A 20,186-nucleotide genomic window follows, 5' to 3' on the forward strand; every position below is an offset into this window, starting at 1 on the left:
TTTGAACACCTGGAGAATATCCTAGCACCCGACCCAGGAAGGAAGGAGAGTAGCATGCTGATAATGCAGAGATGCTAACAGCTCCCACTTAGCACTTTCAGTGCAATGTGTCCTTGCATTGGTTCAGAGCATGAGAGATTCTGGTTGCTCCCTCTCCAACGTTGGAGGTATTCAGATGTTCTAGGAATCTCCAAGCAGTAGTTGCTCCCTTGGTAAACATTCAAGGACTTTCTGAGCAGTCACTGCATACAGTTATATAATCTAAAGCTGTAGGGTGGCGAAGGAGGAGCACACCACTAGGATACAGTTGCATCCTTGGCCGAAATTTCTTACACCTTCCACATCCCTTACTGTTGTGGTTGAATGCTGGCCTCCCCAGAAGCAGCTGTATCTCAATGGGGTCATGTGCGTTTATAGCTCAAAAATGACTTTGCAGTGAAAGGCATCCTGTAAACATAATACTATGTCACTGGCAGCAATATCAATTTTTAACTTTTAGAACAGTGCTTGGAGTTTGAATGAGGTGAATGGGCCAGGGAAGGAAATGAACATTTCCTGCACATTGCTCATTGCAAAACAGACAAATTGACCTGGATCTAAAGTCCCACAGCTGCAAACTGCATCCTCCTTATACTTAGCACTTCACCAACATATATCAACATAACTGCCAGCTCCAATACTATGTCCAGTTCCCTCCTTTCTATGCTGTCCATAATCTAGATATTGCTCAGCACCCCTCAGTCATGCCAAAGATCGTATTGCTATTTGCTGGGACGTGTCCGCTCTCCTTCTCATCACTCCAGCTGCACATTTTTTATGAGCACTACTATGCCCTGGGTTCTGGTGTTGTTGCTTTCCCAATAAGATAGCATGAAATCATTTCCTGCTGTAAGGTGCACGGCTAATTCCCTTTGGTTCAGTCTTTGCAAGCATCCACCACTGATTTTTGACACTTGCAAGTCACTGCTGATTCTTTGGCTTATTGCATATCAGTCAGATTCACCCCGAAAGGTGCATGCCCTCTTAGAGCTTGCTGTTGGGGTGATGCTCGGTACCTGATTAATCTCTGGGTATGCGGATGGTTCTGAGACAGACATCCATGTTTGAACAGGACCAGATAAAGGAAGAGTCAACATGCAGGAAGAAATGAGGGGGAGAGCAAGGGGAGAAATCATCTTCATCCTATGCATTGAACACTGTCACCAGCTTGAGTCTGTGCCTCTGTGTTTTTAGGGTGATCTTGGACAGCTGGGGGTCCCAGGAGAACAAGGCCTCATTGGTCAAAGAGTAAGTAGAGTTAACTTCATACTGGAGTCCTCTTCATTATGTGTATGTGGATGGCTAAGCAGATAACTGTGGCTTCTCGACCAAACTGGGTGTATAAATGGACAATGCACTGCTCCCTCAGCGTGGAGAGGGTAAACTTCCAGCCTTTGGAAGGACCCTTGTGTATCTGCAGTGACTGAGCGGATAGCAGCCTGGGGCAGCCGATCATGGATTCGGGACTTGTGAGCCCGTGGACGTGTGGTCATGGCATGGCAGGAGGGTGAACGTGGTACTGTAAAAGGGAAGGATAGCACTGGGGTTAAGGCATTATACTGGACTCAGGAGCTCTGGGTTCAATTCCCAGCTTGGCTATGCTCTTAGTTGGGCATTTAATTCTTCTGCGTCTCAGATCCTGGTCTGCAAAATGGGGGAAATACTAACCTCCGTTCCAGGGGTGTTGTGAGCATAAGTTCATCAGTGGGCAGGAGTTACTCTGATACCACAGTAACGGGGGCCAGATAAGGATCGAGATCAGTTGTCTGTTTGAGAGATGCCCAGATGAAACCGAAAGATCACAAGGGACTTTTTTTTGAGCAGGGTAGCCCAATCTCCTGGCCATTTAGTCTCACAATAAAACCAGATAGCTGCATGTGAGCTACCAATGAGCCCCACTTGCCCACAGGGTGATGACACAACTGGACGTGCTATTTTGCAAAGTGCTTTAAAGTTCCTTTCAGTATGAATATGAAAGTGGCTGTGTAAAAATAAGCCTATTCTGTTCACAAGTTCTTCATGACTTGGGTATGTGTAACCTAGAAGTGGCAGGAAAGGACTCTCGCTGAAGGCCAGCATTAACAGGGAAAACACTGGGTACAGTATGTGTAAGTGGGGAGGGAGCCAAAGCTGGGATGAATGCAGAGACTGAACCAGAAGCGTGTTTCTTGTCCCTTGATCTCCAACTGAGGTCAGTTGTTAGAGCAATATGGAGACGCCCAAGGTTGCATGAACACAGAGACTGAATTCCCTGCTCCGCCCAGGGGAGAGAGGACTTCCCGTGGGTCAGAGTTGGGGACTGTTGAAGGAAAGCCTGGAACAGAAGGAAGAAAGGAGTTGTTCTCTCACTCCAGTAGGGGCTTGTTCCTCTTGATCAATTTTGAGATACCAAGCAGAATGGGGCAACTTCATAGCCTAGTCCTAAAAGACGGTGATATAAACAAAGCATATTGGCCCACGTGTGGCAGTATAGATCTCCACCCTACACCAAGAATATCAGCACTGGAAACCCTCAACATTCAGCTCACATTGTTGCAAGGGGAAATCACTCCTCCTCTGAATGGTGTTAGCTGCAAAAAGCATGAGAAAAGGGGAAGAGACGGTCCTAAGTCTGTGTGTCTATCTCTCTTGCAGGGAGAACCAGGCCTGGTAGGGGACAGCGGCCCATTTGGGCCAGACGGAGTTAAGGTAAAGGTTCTGTGTGGTTTTTTTGTTGGGCTGGTTTTCCTCTCACAAATTTAGCCACTTTCAGACCATGCTCCTTCCCCCTCTGCAGACAGGCAAGGGAAGCAAGTACTGTCACACAAGCTACCCTGGTCATCTGACCCCAGACCCCTTTCCTGTCCCCTATGTTCAACAATCCTCTGCCCTACCCCACACAGTGGCTACAGTAGGAGGAACAATCCCAACATTATCCTGGGGGTTCCCAGGCAGTATCTCTCATCTCTTTGTATCAATTTCCAGGTTCATTTTGCTTCTTAGTGGCCCCATGTGACACATTTCCCACTTCCAGCTTAGGGTTTGTTTCAATGAGCTGTAACCTCCTTGGTCCAAGGACTCTCGGAGCTTGTCATTGTATCTCCCCAATCAGATGCCTTTCTCTCAGACTGCGTATCTGTTCAGCTGGTAGTGGGAACTAGTTCCCAGTGCCATTTGCACTCCAGGCTCTGCTTATCCTGGAAGCTGTAAGGATCAACTCTGTAGATACCTTTAGCCAAGCTTGAGACTAACCATGGCTTCTTGCAGCACATTAACCACATGGTAGGATAATGCTCTGCTGTCTAACTAGGCTTTTCTGTACTGTGCCCTCTTTTATCCATCCCACGTAGGGTGGTAAACAGTCTCCACAACATTTCTGGCTCCTGCCAGCTCCTTCCATCCCTCCCTCTCCCTTTCTGCACAGACTTACCTGCAATCCAGACTGTGGGAAATAAACCACACCTTCTTCCCTTGCCATCCAACCTGAGGTGGGAAGAAATGTAAAGAGGTTTTTTATTTCTTCCATTAGAGGTGCTGTCTTGAGCCAGAAGTCAACTGGGTCTTGAAAAAACCTTTTATGCTTCTTGTTTGGTCAAAGATTCCAATAGCTCCACAGCAGTCTTAGGAATCTACCAGGGCATCTCCTTTGCCTCCTTTAAACTCCGACATGCTCTTGCGTAAGCAATCCTGAAACCTGCATCCTTCACTGCCCCTTTCAAGTGGATGCTTCATAGAATCATAGACTTTAAGGTCAGAAGGGACCATTATGATCAACCATCAGACCATCATAGTGTTTCTCTGGCCTCTAGCTTTTCTTCCCCGTTGATATAGTTTTCATTTAACCATTCCTGAACTATGGTAGCATTTGTGTCGTACACACTAATACAATGGCTCTTTGTCCCCTCCCAGTGGCTAGGACACATAAAGAAGTTTATGAGTCTGCTGAATTACTGATCCTTTAGCTTAAGCAGTAGAAGCTCTGCTCTGCTCTGCTCTTAGCTCCAGAGATCCTAGGTTCAATCCCCAGAAATGTAATAACCTGGAGCACTATTACATTTGTATTACAATAGGATTGGGATCCCACTGTGGGCTGGGTGCTATCACAAACACGCATTAAAAGAACTGCCCTGCAAAACTATTTACAAAGTTTATCCTAACTGCAGGCTAGAACCTGAGAATCCCCCACAGAGTAAGTTAGATCTGTGCTATGTTCAGTACTTTTCATCTTAAACACCTCCGTGCTAACGCTGTTGTGTCTAGAGCCTGAACAAAGCAGTTACAGCTGGACAGTGGGTGTGGGTGACATTTTTCCCTGTACTCTTTCTTGCTGTATTATACATTGTATCTGACCACACATCTGCCTCACACCATATCGTTCCCTTCTTGACTCCTTTTCCATAATTTTTCCTTTCAATCCTGAAAGGTTCTTTGCTTCCTCGTGTTCACACAATGTCCCCTTTATTCTCAACAATAGCATCTCCATGGGGAACAGATTCAACACTTGCTTTTTTCTGCTAGTGGGTTTCTTCACATCTCTTGTTGCTGGGGCAAAGCCCATAATTAGTCAGTTTGCCAATGCTCTCTTCTGTCCAAAAATATGTCTTCCACTTCTATGACTCCTAAGTGACAATGAGAGCTCCTTCCTACTTTAAATATTCTTTCCTAGATCCAGCTCTTTCCCCCTCTCTAGAAATGGAGCTAGCGACAGTCAACAGCATTTTAAGCACCATTACATGGCCAGATTTTATCAGCTCTATCTAGCGTGGCATTTAAAACACCACCTGCCACTGGTGCCTTACATGAACTAGGGCTCTAATTACTGCAACCATTGGTAGAGCTGAACTTGCAGTAGCAACACTTGGGAAACTTGGAATGGTGTCTCTAGCCTCCGTTTGCCAGAAGCTGGGATTGGGTGACAGGGCATGGATCACTTGATGATAACCTGTCTGTTCGTTCCCTTTGGGGCACCTGCCATTGGCCACTGTTAGAGGCCAGGATACTGGGCTTGATGGACCTTTGGTCCGACCCAGTGTGACCATTCTTATGTTCTTATGATTGGAATAAAGTCTACTATAGGAAAAGCCTAATAGCATAAAGTTCTCTCTCTTTTTTGGCATTCCCTTTTGGTTCTTCAGTTACACAGCAATCAATTGTACAGTTTATCTAATGAAAACAGCAAGCCAGAAGGACTGATTTTTCAAGTCTATGTGCTGTCAGACCAAACCTGTATAAATCCTTGTTTACAAGAGATCCTTCAGGTTTCAAATCTCTAGCTGCATTCTTGGTGCGCCTCAGGAACTTCTTACAGATCTCTATGAAGGTCCCATTCTTCTTCAAAAACTGGTGGTCAACAGTTTATTTTGTTTGTTTCAGTTTCTACAGATTCAGTTCTTCCTTCCTTACAGATTTTCACCAGTCTGAAATTCCACAGGCAGATCTACAATTGTCCCAAAGCCCTCAACAGCCTAACAGCCCATATCACTATTTGCGAGTCCAGTAACAAGTCGTCCCCCTCCCCATTTCCTGGCGGGACCCCCAAATCCTTATTCATTGTTGCATTGCATCGTTTCTCTTGCTGTTCCAAATCTGCAACCTTACCTTTGGATTGCAATCCCGATTTCTATCCTTGTGTAGCTTGTCCGTCTGCACAGGCCAACAGTTTCATGCCATGGAAAGTAAATCTGGCCAATCCCACAACAGAGTCTTGTGGTTTATTGCTTCATTCTAGTTAAACTATTTGCTGTGCTTCGTTATTTTTGTTTATCATTGGACGTCAGATCAAACAGTCCTTCCTTATATGATTTTCTGGTGCCATCACTTGCTGCTTCATCTCCAAGTGGTCTTGAACACTTCTAGTTCTTCCCAACCCAAATGTTTCTCTGGATAATGGAACTGTTGCTATTCACTGCACAAATATTTGTTTAACCAGAAAATGTAATAGGCATGATTCTGCTTTTACTAATGCAAGTGTAAATCAGGAGCAACTCTACCAAGGTCAGTTGGGTTACATGAGTGTAAAACTGCGGTGAGCGCAGAACTGGGCCCTTTTTATTGTGCCTATAAAACACTATGCACCAATTGTGAGAGTGGCAACTTGATACAAGATTTTGCCTCTAGCGCTATAACTGCTGATCTTTCATGGGGGTAAGATGCTGCTGCTCTGCAGTGTGTTAATTCGGGGCCTGGGGTGCTTCCCACAGCCTCTTCTGACAGCCTTGTCAAAATACCCCTTCTGGGGCTTATAGACGAGTCAAAAGACGCTCTCTTTCAGATCTCAGCTGATATGAGGCAAGAGTATCCCAGACCCAGGAGTTTCCATGTGGGAGATTCCTGCTCAGTTCATTGTGGGAGAAGCAAAAAGTTCAAACCATCCTCTCTTGTGGCTGAGGTCCTCTCTCTCTGGCTAAGGGAGTTTTTTAAAATAACCTGTTGCATTAAATGTCAAGTACTTTTATGATTCAGCTTCCTTCTGTCTTCTTGCTTTCAGCCTCTGATCCTCCCTTTTCTTTCTTCAAGAGTCATACACAATGATCTATGCTTTGTTGGTATTGAAAGGCAAACATACTCCACTCTTCTGCAGGGAGACAAAGGAGAGCAAGGCCTAGAAGGAGAGAGAGGAGAAAAAGGCACCGAAGGATTGAAGGGAAAAGAAGGGCCTCCTGGATATCCCGGAATCACAGGTGTCCGAGTGAGTTTGAGAAACCAGTTTGCCTGTCTTTGCCTGCCTGCCTGTCCTTGTGTTTCTTTCCAACAAGATGATTGATGTTCCTCCCCAACAAATTACACTTGGTTCAATTGGTACATCTCAAGTGTGAATTGTCCTTGGAATAAGTATTAGGCCAGCAGTCATTTCTGCACACTGGTGATATGTTTTCTCATGCGTTGGGTTTTGAATCTGCAATAATGTCCCTTTCCAAACTGAGTGGTAAAAAGCATTTGTGCAGGCAATCACTCTAAACATTTGTGCATGAAATGATTGCCATCTTGGTCATCAGTGGGAACTGAACCCAGGACCTGCCAGCGCTACAAATATGATCCTCTATAACTTGAGCTAAAGAACTGAAATCAGTGGGAGGCTATTCAATGGGATTTGGAGGAGGCGCTAAGCAGCTGTATCTGACAACATGTCCTTTGTGGATCAGATTGCGTGTGGGATCGGATGTATAGTGTGTACTAAGCAGTAGGTTACAAATGTACATGTTTAAGGGACAATCCTCTCTTCTGATAACCAGGAGCAGATCACTGCTGATTTATTAGAATCAGTTACCACGCTTGCATTGTAGGTAATCTGAAAAGACAGGCTTCAGGCGGGACTCTTGTAATCAAGAGGGCAAGAGAAAACCCACATTGTATGTTTTCAGGCCTCTGCTCTTTTAAGCCCAACAGGAAATAAACACTTGATTTCGTTTAGAAAGACAACTATGAGTAGTGTCCCATCTTCATAGCCTGAAGGTGATAGTCAATTGCTGTATATGCAGTAGAGTTGCAACAGGACACAGCACACACATTGCACCAAAGTCTATCTACAGCGAAGGAGCTATGACTGGAATTTCATCATAATATGCTAAATTAGTACCTAGAAAGGATCAAGCCCTGTTTGAGAAGAAAGTTGCCATGGAGTGTAATGGGATTTTCTATGGAACGTCCCATTTTCACTGTTTAGGGAAGGAAGTTTCCTTAAATATAAGGTGATCCAAAACTCTTAAAGTGTTTTAATATTGCAACTCCGGCACACAGGGGAGGAGTTAGGTCAATAGGTAGGGTGTGAGCCTGGGATTTGCAACCCAGGGTCATTTCTCTGCTCTGTCATAGACTTTCTGGGCAAGTTAATCAGCATATGTCTACACTCCAAAAAAGAAAAAAAAATCCTGCAGCAGCAAGTCGGAGTCGGGTCAACTGACCCAGGTTTGTGGGGCTTGCACTATGGGGCTAATAGCAGTAGCTTTGATGTTCCTGTTGGGCTTGGAGCCTGGGCTCTGAGGTGCCTCCCTTGCCAGATTTCAGAAACCCAGCATAAAACAGCTCAGAGGCTGCATGTTGGTCTCAGCTGATTTGTAACGTGTTTAAAATGCAAAGGGTGGGTTGTCAACCAGACTCATAGTTAGAGTGAACTTTTCGGAGATCAAAGTCCTTTTGGGGAGCAGCAACTTCTGAATTCTCTTTCCTTAAAAAGAGAGTTCAGCCCTTCTCAGTAATACTGTAGTTTCCAGTTGGTCTCTCTTGCTTAAACATAATGTAAATCTGGCTCTTTATGTGGCCAGAAAGTATATTTCATAGTGTTGGATCCATCATTCACCACGCCTCTCTACTGAGCTGGGACTCCTGTAGGTCTGTGATCATGTTCTTAGCTGTGGAAAGAATTGAGGGCTGAGTATCTGAAGACTGTTCCCGTAATCCCTCCATAAGAGGATAAGAGGAAACTGTGGAGTCAGGTATCTATGATCTTGGTTGGCTGCTATCTTAACAGCTGTTGAAACGTGTTCTCCTTTCTCCTTCTATGTTTGAGGCAGGCTAAAATAGCAGCAGGAAGCCTATTGTTGCAGGGGGGTGGGGAAGGAAAGCAGGAATAGCCTGGATTTATGTTAATATTTTGCATTGAGGTTGGGGGTTGGGCTGGAAACTAGAAATATTGGCTTAATACAATGTTGTTATACAGCACCAAAAATATGCTGGATGCTTTACAGAAAAATAAGGCCACAGCCCTGCCCCAAAGAGCTTGCAGTCTAAACCCCTGATCTACAACAGATCCCTGCATCCACACAGAGCTCACTGCAGGAGTGGGTCCTGTGGGCTCCATCCTGTGACCCTGACTCATCTGAGTAGTCTCAGGGCCAGGGTACTGTAAATCCACTGGCTACTTAGTTAAGACACAACCTGACAAGGGATAGTAAAAAATATTGCAGCACCCTTTGCAGCTGTGTGCAGGCACTGCTTATTATTTAACTTTGCTTATTGCCTGCTGTGCTCTGTATTTTTGGCAGGTTTACTTTGTTTATATTGTGCATGCTTAAGAACCAACAACAAATCACACAGGCTGTGTTAAGTTCTGCAGATACAGACTACAGCAGATTCCAGAGCTTGTTTTTTTTTGCCAAGTTGTGCCTGGGAACATGATGCCTTTTTCTGTTTATCTGGGGAGAGGGGTTTGGTTGGTTGGGGTTTTTAGGGTTTTGTTGTTGTTGTTGTTTTAAGTCTGATGCTGCCAAAATGCCTGGTCAGGATCACTTTCTTTTGATTTGTTTATTAAGAACACTATATCATCTTCTAATATATTTAATACACACTGCTGATAGCCTGATCTTTTAAAACCACATGGCTTTGTAACCAGGCGAAACTAAGCTGCAGATATGAAATCTCTCTTTGCCAGACTTTTGGCCCTTTCTGACTGCATAGGCTGATATTCCTGCACCCAATGGGGTAAGGTTAAAAATGGAGGTTCTCTGATGGACGGGAGAGCAGTTTTTCTTTTGCAACTTTATGTGCAAGCCTTTTGTGTTAACTTACCACACAGAAAATGTATAGATACTATTAAGAGCCTTCTCAGCTCTCTGCCAAAATACCATTTACAGAGCAGAAATGTAAGTCACCAGAGAGAACTGTGGTCCAACTTCAAATCTTCTGCTTGAAAGGGGGAATTATAAACAAATCGCCCTTCCACTAGGGGGGTGATGTGACAAAAGCCACCTCAGCCACAGCCAGCTAAAGAATACTGGAATCAAAAGACATTTGAAGGTTCTTATATAAAACCAATGAAAATTCCATCAGGAAAAGCTAACGTAGGGGCAAATCCTGAGTCCTGGCTCAGACAAATGATCCCTGACAATTCCTTGAGAATTTTGCCTGCACAAGGGCTGGATAAAAATTGAGTGAGATCCTCCAGATTTGGCCCATCTGCAGCATCATTTCATTCATATTCATCAAATAAGCTTTCTGTGTGGGGTGGGGGGAGAAAGTATGTGTAATATACACACATCTATACACAATATGTGTGGTGTATTGTATAAACATATTGCAGGGGGCGAGTATGTTGCATGTATGAAGAGTGTGTATACATAACACACATGCACAAACGCCCTTATGTGCATATAATATATGGTACGTATTGTATATGCATAGTGGGTATCCTCATTAATGTTCTAGATGTATGTTGTTAAACAGATCTTCATCCATAGCTGCTGCATCTTCAGCAGGATTCTACTGGGTTGTCAGGCAGTCGTCCCAACAATGTTTCAGCTCCATTGCAGTTCATACCTTTCATCCAGTCTCCCATTTGGCCAGATTGAGAACTGTAACTTCAGCACCAACGGTTACAAAAAATTCCAACAATCCTAGGTTTCATTTAGACAAATGGGGAGTTTTTCACTCCCCTTTCTCTTAACGAAAGAGATCCAGGAAGCAATTAGGATCAGACCCTTACTCATGTTACTTGTGCCAGAAACTTGAGACACGGCTGGGACTGGGCATTTTTTAAACTTTATCTGATATTAGTGGTGTTTGGTTCAGATGTAATGTCTAATATAATTAAGTGACAAAATGCATCAGTAGCTCCTGTTTCCAGATAACTTTCTTTCAGACGATCAGTACATATATTTTGATTTTTAGCTCGATTTGTAAAAGAACTCAACATTTCTATTTAACGAGCATTCTCAAGCAAATTTAGAAAATAAGGTTACTCGCTGTTACCAGTGATCTGTTATTGATTTGTTTATTTTTAACCCATATTAAAAAGTTTGTGCATGATTTCAGCCTTCCTCCCCACACACGCTGTTTTGCACATGGCCTCAACCCTGATGCCGGAGGGACCGCATACAGGGGGCTGGTCTACACTATGGGGGAAAATCGATCTCAGATATGCAACTTCAGCTACATGAATAACGTAGCTGAAGTCGAAGTATCTAAGATCGAATTACTCACCGTCCTCACGGCGCGGGATCGATGTCCGCGGCTCCCCATGTCAACTCCGCAACTCCGTTCGGGTTGGTGGAGTTCTGGAATCGAGATAAGCATGTTCGGGGATCAATATATCGTGTCTAGATGAGACGCGATATATCGATCCCCGAGCAATGGATTGCTACCCGCCGATACGGCGGGTAGTGAAGACGTAGCCAGAGTTGAAAAAGGGATGTTGGTCTCTATGGGCCCTGCAGTCCTCAGCCTCCCAGCTAAGACTGCAAACAAAGGGGATCCCTGAAGGTCAACCATGATGGTGAGCTCATAGATTTTAAGGCCAGAAGGAATCATTAGAGCACCTAGTGTGATCTGCTGCATAGCACAGGTCATGGTCTTTCATCCAATAATTCCTGCAACAAGCTCATATCTTCTGATTGATCTAGGGGTTCTCAACCATTTCTTCTGGAGCCTGCTATGTGCTATAAAAACTTCACAACCAAGTGGGGGGGGGGATGGGGACTCTGGGATTCAGCTGCAGGGGGGGCTTAGGAGCCCTGAGGGCTGGGGGCTCAAGACTTCTGCCCCATGGAACTCAGGGGGGATTGAGGCTTCTGCCCCATGAGGTGGCTTCTGCCAGGACTTGAGGGCTCTGGATTCGGGGCTTCAGCCCTGCAGGGGTGCCAGGGCTTGGGACTCCAAGCTTCAGCTGCCAGGCTCAGGACTCCTAGTGGCTCTGCTTGGCAGAGCCCCAGTGGGCCATGGACCCCCAGTTGAGAATCACAGATCTAGTATATTTTTTTAGAAAGTATCAGAGGGGTAGCTGTGTTAGTCTGGATTTGTAAAGAGCGACAAGAGTGTCCTGTGGCACCTTATAGATTAACAAGTATTGAAGCATAAGCTTTCGTCTGACGAAGTGGGTAGTCACCCACGAAAGCTTATGCTCCAGTACTTCTGTTAGTCTATAAGGTGCCACAGGATTTTGTCGCTTTTTTTAGAAAGACATCCAATCTTGATTTAAAGTTATTGTGTGGTGGACACTTATCCACTGGGAGCTGGACTGAGACCTCTCCAAATTCATCTCAGGTAAGTCAAGTAACACCTTCCAGATATTAATAGTTTTTGGTCAGTTCATACTTTTTCAACATGATCTGTGTCCCCTGCCCGCCAGAGGGATTAGAGATGAGATGTATTCCACCTTCCATGGCACTAACTTAACAGATACTCTGCTTTATTGTAATGCCATCACCTACCCTTTCCGCCATTCCACCCAACTTTAGCCCTTCCCTGGGACTGTATAAATAATGAACAAGTCAAGAAAAAATGAGAGATGGGTGATAACATGACCCTGGGGACTCCAGCCACCTTCCACCTGCGTCCATTTTCTTTAACTCTGCCTTGCTTTGTTTTTGTGGATTTGTCAGGGGCTTGTTTTAGCAGTTTGCCTGTCTGAGCCTGTATTGCATTATGTCTGATTTGGATAGGAGGAGGAGGATTTTCATATAAATGAGGTCTGGATGATTAAGGATGGTCAGCACGTGTGTTCATGTCCTTGGTATAACATTGTAGACCCCTTTATAATAATTCTCAGGCTGTAGACTGGGAAAGAAGGCCAATCAGCATCACTATAAAGGTAACAGTATCACGGCTGTTGTATTGCACAGTTGCTGTCTGGGCTCCAAGTGGCCCAACTGGGGCAGTGTAGTGGCCTTTTGTTGCTGAAATCGCAGGTGAAAGGAGTGGGTGGAGTCTCAGTCTGGTGACTTGGGGAAGTTTGTCCACATCTCCAAACCAGTGGATATCAGCAAACAATCCTGGCTGCTGAGACAAGCCAAGCGTTGTGTTGAGCCCCAGACAGCTGTGGCTGGTAGAAGGGCTTCAGGCAGTTGGAGGGGTGATGTTCATGCATCACTTATCATTTGGCCATTTTGTCCAATGAACTTTGGCTGTTACCAAAATCCCCTAGTCCCTCCCTGGTACAGTCAGCCAGTTTACTCCACTCCTCCCATTGATAGGGCTAGGCTGGCCAGCCCCACCCCCACTTCTCTGGCAGTCTCAAGTATGATCCTTTCCTCCCTGACAGCCCCAACTGCTTCCCTACTCCACACTTTCTCCCAGCAACCTTCCAGCTTCCCTCTTCCAAAGGCCCCAGCTCCCATCCCAGCAATTCTGCAGCTTTGTGTAGCACCAGGACTGTGAAGGATTGTACTACTGCACCTAGCAAGAAATCCCACCTGGCATCCCCCTGCAGATAGGGCACTTGTTTCTTTGCAATATTAGCTGGAGATGGTTAGTCCCTAGCACATTAAAACACAGCCAAAAGCAGCATCCAATGTACTCCTCTTAACTTAGATTTAGAAATTCAGGCAGCTTGCACACTTCCCCTTGCCCTTGCTCTCTCGCTCATGTCAGTTTCTCAATAGTGGGGCCCCAGGCTGGTTTCTTATTTCCTCTATTGATGTCCTGCTGGTTTTTGCTGACCTCGCTGTAATGAGACTCTGACTCCTGTCTGGACTCAGTGATTTAACTCGTGGCTCATCACTCATTCTGCTCAGTGAGATCCCTGGCTTGTTTGAGCTGCAAGAAACTGACACTGTATCTCTGTTCTCACACAGTTCATTAGACTTTGAACCTCTGCAGTTCAAACGGTGGCTAGAGATGAGGGTCCCTGGTGACTGGTCCAAGTATAGTGATCAGGCTCTCTGAGCAGAGCAGATGCTGCAGGAATAGGGTCCAGAGTCCTTGTGTTCAGTGCGCGAGTGAGGTAGGGAGAGAGCATCTCAGCAGCTAACAGAGAGGTAGGAGGATGGCATCGCACTGGCTAGTGTGAATTCAGGGTTGAGGCACTTTGGTTATCACTGCAAGAGGAGGGATATGGTTTGCTGGTGTTTAGGGCAAGTTGACCTGCCATCTGTACATCTCAATTCCTGGAGCAGGGAATGACACTGCCCAGAGGGTAATGTGCACTTCATTAGAATCCCTGCTGCTTGGTCAGTCCTCTTCCTTGTAACTGAGGATGGTCTGAACCAAAGGTTGAAGTCACCGTTATATAACCAGGAACAGCAGCAGCTTGCCAGGTGTTGGACATGAGCAGCCAGCAGCTGAGAGCAACCCATCTCCTTTAATATGTTCCTATTTAAACCTCCTTTCTTTTCGTTCTACAAAGAATCCAGCATTTCAGCCTCTTCCCTCTGAGAACAGCTAATCAGCTTGTGGCTGTGTGGAAGGGCCAAGCCAACTGGCAGGAGCCTGGTAGTGGATTTCCAGCTGCTCTCCAGCGCTGAGCACTGTGGTTTTCGTAATGTGCTGGTCTTTGTACAAGTTGGATATCTGATAGCAGGGGTTTTACAGTTCCAGGAAAGTAATTGTAGAGCCCATAGGTAATGAAATACAACATGATCTGAAACAAGAAAATCCCTCGTTTTATGGCAAGACTGGGAGCTAAATCCTCACTTTTTTATATAGCTCTTCAGACTGAACCTGAAATCACATCTGCGGTGTCATTTGCAGCCCACATCTGGGGTCAGAGGGCCCTTGAGCCAGACCCTCAGCTGGCGTAAATCAGCATAGCGCCATTACACCAGCTGAAAATCTGGCTCTGTACATCTTTGCTGCTGCTTGTCAGCATGGTACAGGGCATCTGCACAGCCGAGCAGATCAGAGCCACTCTAAGTACTGACAAATAGCTCTTTTTAGTTACTATAATAGCATGACAAGGCCCAAGAGCCATCCACGCATTCCAGAAACCAGGCACCTACCTCTCCCTGACTAGACCTGGCACAAGTGTGTAGGACAGGGGCTGGGGACTGAAGGTATGTTCAGTTTCTTGGTGGGAATACAGCAAACTCAACCCATTGCAGAGGGACAATGGAAAACCTATGCCCCGCTTAAGTCTTCTTTTGTAGCTTTAAGTGGGACTTAAATGGTGCATTGGTTTTGTTCCCAGCCTTCTGCATGGGGCTGAATTTCACTCTATAAGGATAGCCATTTGATCATCAGAAAGGGACAAATCTTTGAGCAGCAAGAGCTCATGCTGAGGGGGTTTGTCCCAAGATGAGGCTATTTCTTTGCATATTTACTGGGTGTGTTAAACCATCTTGGTATCTTGTATCCATCAACTTCACACCCTCCAGAATAAAACCCCATGGAATAGACCTTGCTGGCTGAGACAGATTTTCCACTTCTAAGTCACAGATTCACTCCAGCACATTTATAGACTAGACACGTGGCTGGTTTCTAATCTCTTTATGCTGATGTGAATCTGGGGTAACTCCTATCAAAGCCAATGCTCCACTGAAGCCAGCAGAGTTGTTCTGAGTCTCTGAGAGCTGAATTTACCCCACAGCGATTTCTTACATTGTTCTTTTCCATTTCCTGCCACTGGAAACATGACTGAAGAATATTGTGCAACCAAGTGCCTCCCTTTCTTGTCATCAAATATGTCTGTTCATTCTGAGCACAAGAAGTCAGTAAGAGCTGGCAATGCCACATTGAGGAATGGCATTTGATTCACTGCAAATATCGAAGCTGCTTAAGAGCAATCTTACAGTCATTTCCACTTTAACTTTGTGTCAATGCAAGGAGAACTTATGCATTTCTGGTAAGGCGTTAAGGACTGTCTCTCTTAAACCAGGTAGCTGTTAAACTGTCGTCTATGGACCATCCATGGAGCCAGGGCCGGTGCAACCCATTAGGTGACCTAGGCGGTCGCCTAGGGCACTAACATTTGGGGGGTGGCATTTCGGGTCCTTCAGCGGCGACTGTGGCAGCCGGATCTTCGGCCACCCCGGTCGTCATCGGCATTTGGCGGAGGGACCTGACGCAGGGGGGCGCAGAGAGGGTCACCTGCAGGAAGTAAGGGCGGGTGCAGCATGCAGGGGAACCGCTTCCCACCGCAGCTCACCTCTGCTCTGCCTCCTTCCCTGAGCACACCACCCTGCTCTGCTTCTCTCCCTCCCGAGCTTGTGGCTCCAAACAGCTGATTGGCGCCAGAAGCCTGGGAGGCGGGAGAAGTGGAGCAGTGACAGCGTGCTCGCGGAGGAGGTGGAGCAGAGGTGAGCTGGGATGGGGAGCTGCTGCACAGCTCCTTGGGCCAGGGGGAACTGCCATGGTGGGGGGTGCCACAGGGCGGGGGGGGGCGGAGAGCTGCCAGAGGGTTCGGGGGGGAGGGGTGCAAGGTGGAAGTTTCACCTAGGGCACGAAACATCCTTGCACCCTCCCTGAACGGAGCCCTTACCGCAGGAAACATTTTGAGAACCATACAGTGAGGGATCGAAGCATTGGGAGGGGACTGTCTATTACCAGCTGAGCCACAAAATAGAAAACAGGGAGCACCATAATGTAAAGGAGTATTGCTGAAACCACCACCTCCTTTAGACAGACTGCGGAGCAACTCACTAATATCTAGCACTTTTCATCCATAGATTTCAAACCACTTTCCAAAGGAGGTCACTATCATATCCCCGTTTTAAAGATGGAGAAAGTGAGGCAAAGAGGTGAAGTGACTGCCACTAGTCTGCTCGGTGACCTTGGTCTCCTGAGTCCCAGTCAAGTACTCTATCCATTAGGTCACACTGCCTCTTACGTGATATGCCTTGAGGCCTGTAAGTGTCATCACTAGATGGACGCAAAGCACCAAATACTGCCCCAATTCAGCAAAGACATTGGGAATTAAGTATATGCACTTAAATGCTTTGCTTTCAGTAGGGATGGTTTGCTGAACTGGGCCTATGCAGCTGCATCTTTAGGTGTGGTTGCAACTCACAGGAATCTCTCTCCCTCCCATTCTGCAAGCATGGCTGCAACCCCCATGCAACTCCAAACTCTGCTGCAATAGGTCCTCTCTCAGTATTGCTGTAATAGCCAATCCATATCTTGAAGCAACAGCTTGATCTCTGATCTGGAACTGTAAACAGTCATTTTTAATGAACGTGTGGGTGTTTGTTTTGTTTGGGTGGGTTTTTTTGTGGGGGGGGGCTGTCTTGCTATTTTGGTATGTCTGACTCAGCCCATCAAATCTGCCTAATGGAATCTAATGCCCTGCAAGCAGCAAGAGGCCTGTGATGATTCACAGAGTTTTCCCCCTCAGAAACCTGGAGCATTCCATCAGACACACATGGCTGCTGTTCACAAGGGGAGACTGCTTAGTGTTCTGCCTCAAAGAGGGGCTGATTGCCTCTTCCAATGAATTGGCCAGCTCTGCTTGGGCTTTTCCACTCTGAGAATCTTGCTCTGGGGGAGGAGGGCTGGTCCCAGCTGGTCTTCATTTACAGTTAATAGGAACTGAAATGAGCCAGAATTTGAAATCAATCCTGTTTCCTTGGCACAGTCTCTTTCCTGACTCAGACTGCAGAGACTCACTCTTTCTCTCTCTCTCCCTCTCATTACTCCAAGATTCCCACTCCTTATTGTGAGAGAGATTTCATTTCCCACCTCTACCACAACCTCAGGGCCTTCGTGTCCTTCAAAAGGAAGACTGTAACCCCTGCTGCTTGAAGGAATTTGACCTACGCAGTTCTCATTATAGAAAATGGGAGTCATGCTGCTAAAATGCTGTGTCTTGCCGTCCCCCACTTTTGAAATAAGAGCTAGTTTGTATGGTGGTTCTGGAGATCCCTTGTATGAAAGCTTCACAGTTGAGCACTTAGTGATGCTTTGCACTTCTCCAGCTCTTTCCATCCAGCTGTTGACAAATATTAATCATGTCTCACTAGCTACCACCCTGTGAAATAGTCAAGTATCACTATCCCCATTTTACAGCTGGGAAACAGAAGTACAGAGAAGAGAAGTGACTTGCCCAAGCCACGCAGCGGCAGAACTCAGACGAGAACCAGGAGTTCTGCTACAAGTCTCTAGCACTGACCAACAGGCCACGTTTTCTTTTTACAACCCACGCTGTTGACCATGTAGATGCTTCCACAATAAAGTTCAGGAGTTACATGACAGCGCTCTCAGTATAGAAGACCATCTCCTGCATTATGTTCTCTGTGACCTGGACTCAGTATGTCAAGCTGTGGAAGTCAACTCAAGAGGATGCCAGAATGGCAGCTTTTAGCCACAGGCTCCGAGTTTGAGCTTTAGCTCTTTTTATAAGATTCCCCGATCGTATTTTTCATTTAATCTCATCTGTCTGGCTCTACCAGTGCTCTTCACTATGGCCAATGAGTCTCTTGCTGCTTCTCAATAGTCACAAATTCAGCCCTCTGAACCTTAAAGAACAGTTGCTTCTTGTTTTCTTTCCCTATATCCAGCCATGAGCTGCTCCTCCTCCAAACCACTGCTAGACAGAGAGGTTACAAAATGTGTTTCTTGTAAATCTGAAACATTTATGTCTTCAAGTGCCCAGCCCCAATAATCTCCTAATTTCCTGAATACTTGTGGACTGTCCTATATGAGGGGAAGGCTTCTCTCGATCGGTTTATTAAGTGAAGCTTCTCATATGGAGACCTTGCGGAGCAGTAGGAAATGATGGGGTGTTTTTTCATTTTCCTTTATGCAAACTGGTCAGCCAAGCCCTCTCACAACATTGGATGGGTCATATTATGCTACCCTTATTGCACCTTTGATTTCTTTCCTACCCCTGTTACTTCCTCTGAATCCATCCCCAGTTCCACTGGCCCATACTCCCGCCTTCTCCTCTCACTCTTTCCATCTCCACCAATACACATTTTGAGTACAGCAATCACATGCCTTCTCTTTAACAGATGCATTTCTAATCAGAGGGAGTGATTTAATGGCTTCCACTCAATGAAGCCCCAAAGGCACTGGAATTACATTGATACTCAGTCATATTCCTGAGCAGGTTAAAGAGCAGTATTGGATCAAAATTGTGTCCATGGGCTTTAGTAGGGTACATCACCCTTATAAGACTGCTTTTCAGGACCAGAAATAATAACCTTACAGTGGTTTCTTCCATCGCTGTGTTACATCGCCAGATGCATATTTCCTAACTTTTCCAGAAGTGCTGAGTGCTTCCAGCTGCCATTTCAAATTGGGTCAATTGGGTCATATCTTCATCAACTTCAGTAGAGCCATGCTGATTAACATCACCTGAGAAGCTGACCCACCTATGATTATTCTAGAAGTGGAGGCAGATCTAACCACAATATCTGAACTCCAGCACACCTTTGGGAAGTTAGGATCCAGACTGGAACTTCGCTGTCCAGGTCTATTTGGCCTTTAATCAGTTTTAGAGTCTCCCATTCTTGGTAGCAGATCTCCACTCCTTTTAACATTTTAGTCTGCTAGGTTTTAGGGCTGTAATGTTTATCTCCATTGTGAATTATACAATGGGAGTGCATTTTCCTCTGCCCCCAAAAGCTGACAGACAGTGGACTAAAAAGTGCTGTTGCATAGGCTGTGTTCTCTCTCCATGTCTAAGGATTCTTGTACCTGAATGGACTTCAGTCATCCCCACACATTTCCAGATACAGCCTGAAAATTAAAAAGTTAAATGAAGTGAATCCCAATTTTTCCTTCAGCCACTCAATGTGTTAATTCATACATTAAGCCGTGTTATATACTTAAATGGGGGTAACAATGAAAGTTGCCCATAGGCGCAAGTAGAGCTGAGTCAGGCTGAAAATTGTAGGAACAGCTGGTGCACGCAGTGTGTTGTTCTGTCCTTGTACAGTGTAGAGATTCATGGAACTGGGTGGGCATTAGTTATCAACAAAAGTTTCCTGATACATAAGATAAGCAACTGCTTCAAGTATCCATATGGAGCATGGAAACCTATGCAATAACACAATTCATATGCTCTTGAAACAAAGAGCTGGGGAAACCTACTGAGAAAAGTGATGGAGTGAGACCAGATGAAGAAATGACTGGCCTTGTATACATCTTGGGAAATTACATCCATGTTTAGAAAACTAACTTTAACATGGCTAGTGAGAGCTCAGTCACCATGAAGAGTGATGAGGGGAGAGGACTTGCTTAAGAGTGTAAGAAACCCTTGGGCTCTGAAGTACAAGGTAATGGGATTGAATAGTTCAAGGCATTTTGGAAAAGAACAAAATGTTTCTGATGAGATGTCATGTATCAGAGGGGTCGCCGTATTAGTCTGGATCTGTAAAAGCAGCAAAGAGTCTTGTGGCATCTTATAGACTAACAGATGTATTGGAGCATGAGCTTTCGTGGGTGAATACCCACTTCGTCGGATGCATATAGTGGAAATTTCCAGGAGCAGGTATATATATGCAAGCAAGCTAGAGATAACGAGGTTAGTTCAATCAGGGAGGATGAGGCTCTCTTCTAGCAGCTGAGGTGTGAAAACCAAGGGA

At 45.6% G+C, this 20,186-nt stretch overlaps 1 protein-coding gene across 3 annotated transcripts in view; it reads left to right on the forward strand.

Moving 5' to 3' along the window:
• LOC115636165 (collagen alpha-1(XXVII) chain-like) overlaps positions 1-20,186 on the forward strand; it is a 226,742-nt gene that overhangs the window by 165,433 nt on the left and 41,123 nt on the right. For all 3 annotated transcript variants that reach the window (XM_030535939.1, XM_030535940.1, XM_030535941.1), the window contains exons 35-37: positions 1,234-1,287; positions 2,674-2,727; positions 6,599-6,706. In XM_030535939.1, coding sequence (XP_030391799.1) covers positions 1,234-1,287; positions 2,674-2,727; positions 6,599-6,706 — 216 coding nt within the window. The remainder of the gene's footprint in view (positions 1-1,233; positions 1,288-2,673; positions 2,728-6,598; positions 6,707-20,186) is intronic.

Source organism: Gopherus evgoodei, chromosome 16, assembly GCF_007399415.2.
Source record: "Gopherus evgoodei ecotype Sinaloan lineage chromosome 16, rGopEvg1_v1.p, whole genome shotgun sequence".
Classification (NCBI taxonomy): Eukaryota; Metazoa; Chordata; order Testudines; family Testudinidae; genus Gopherus; species Gopherus evgoodei.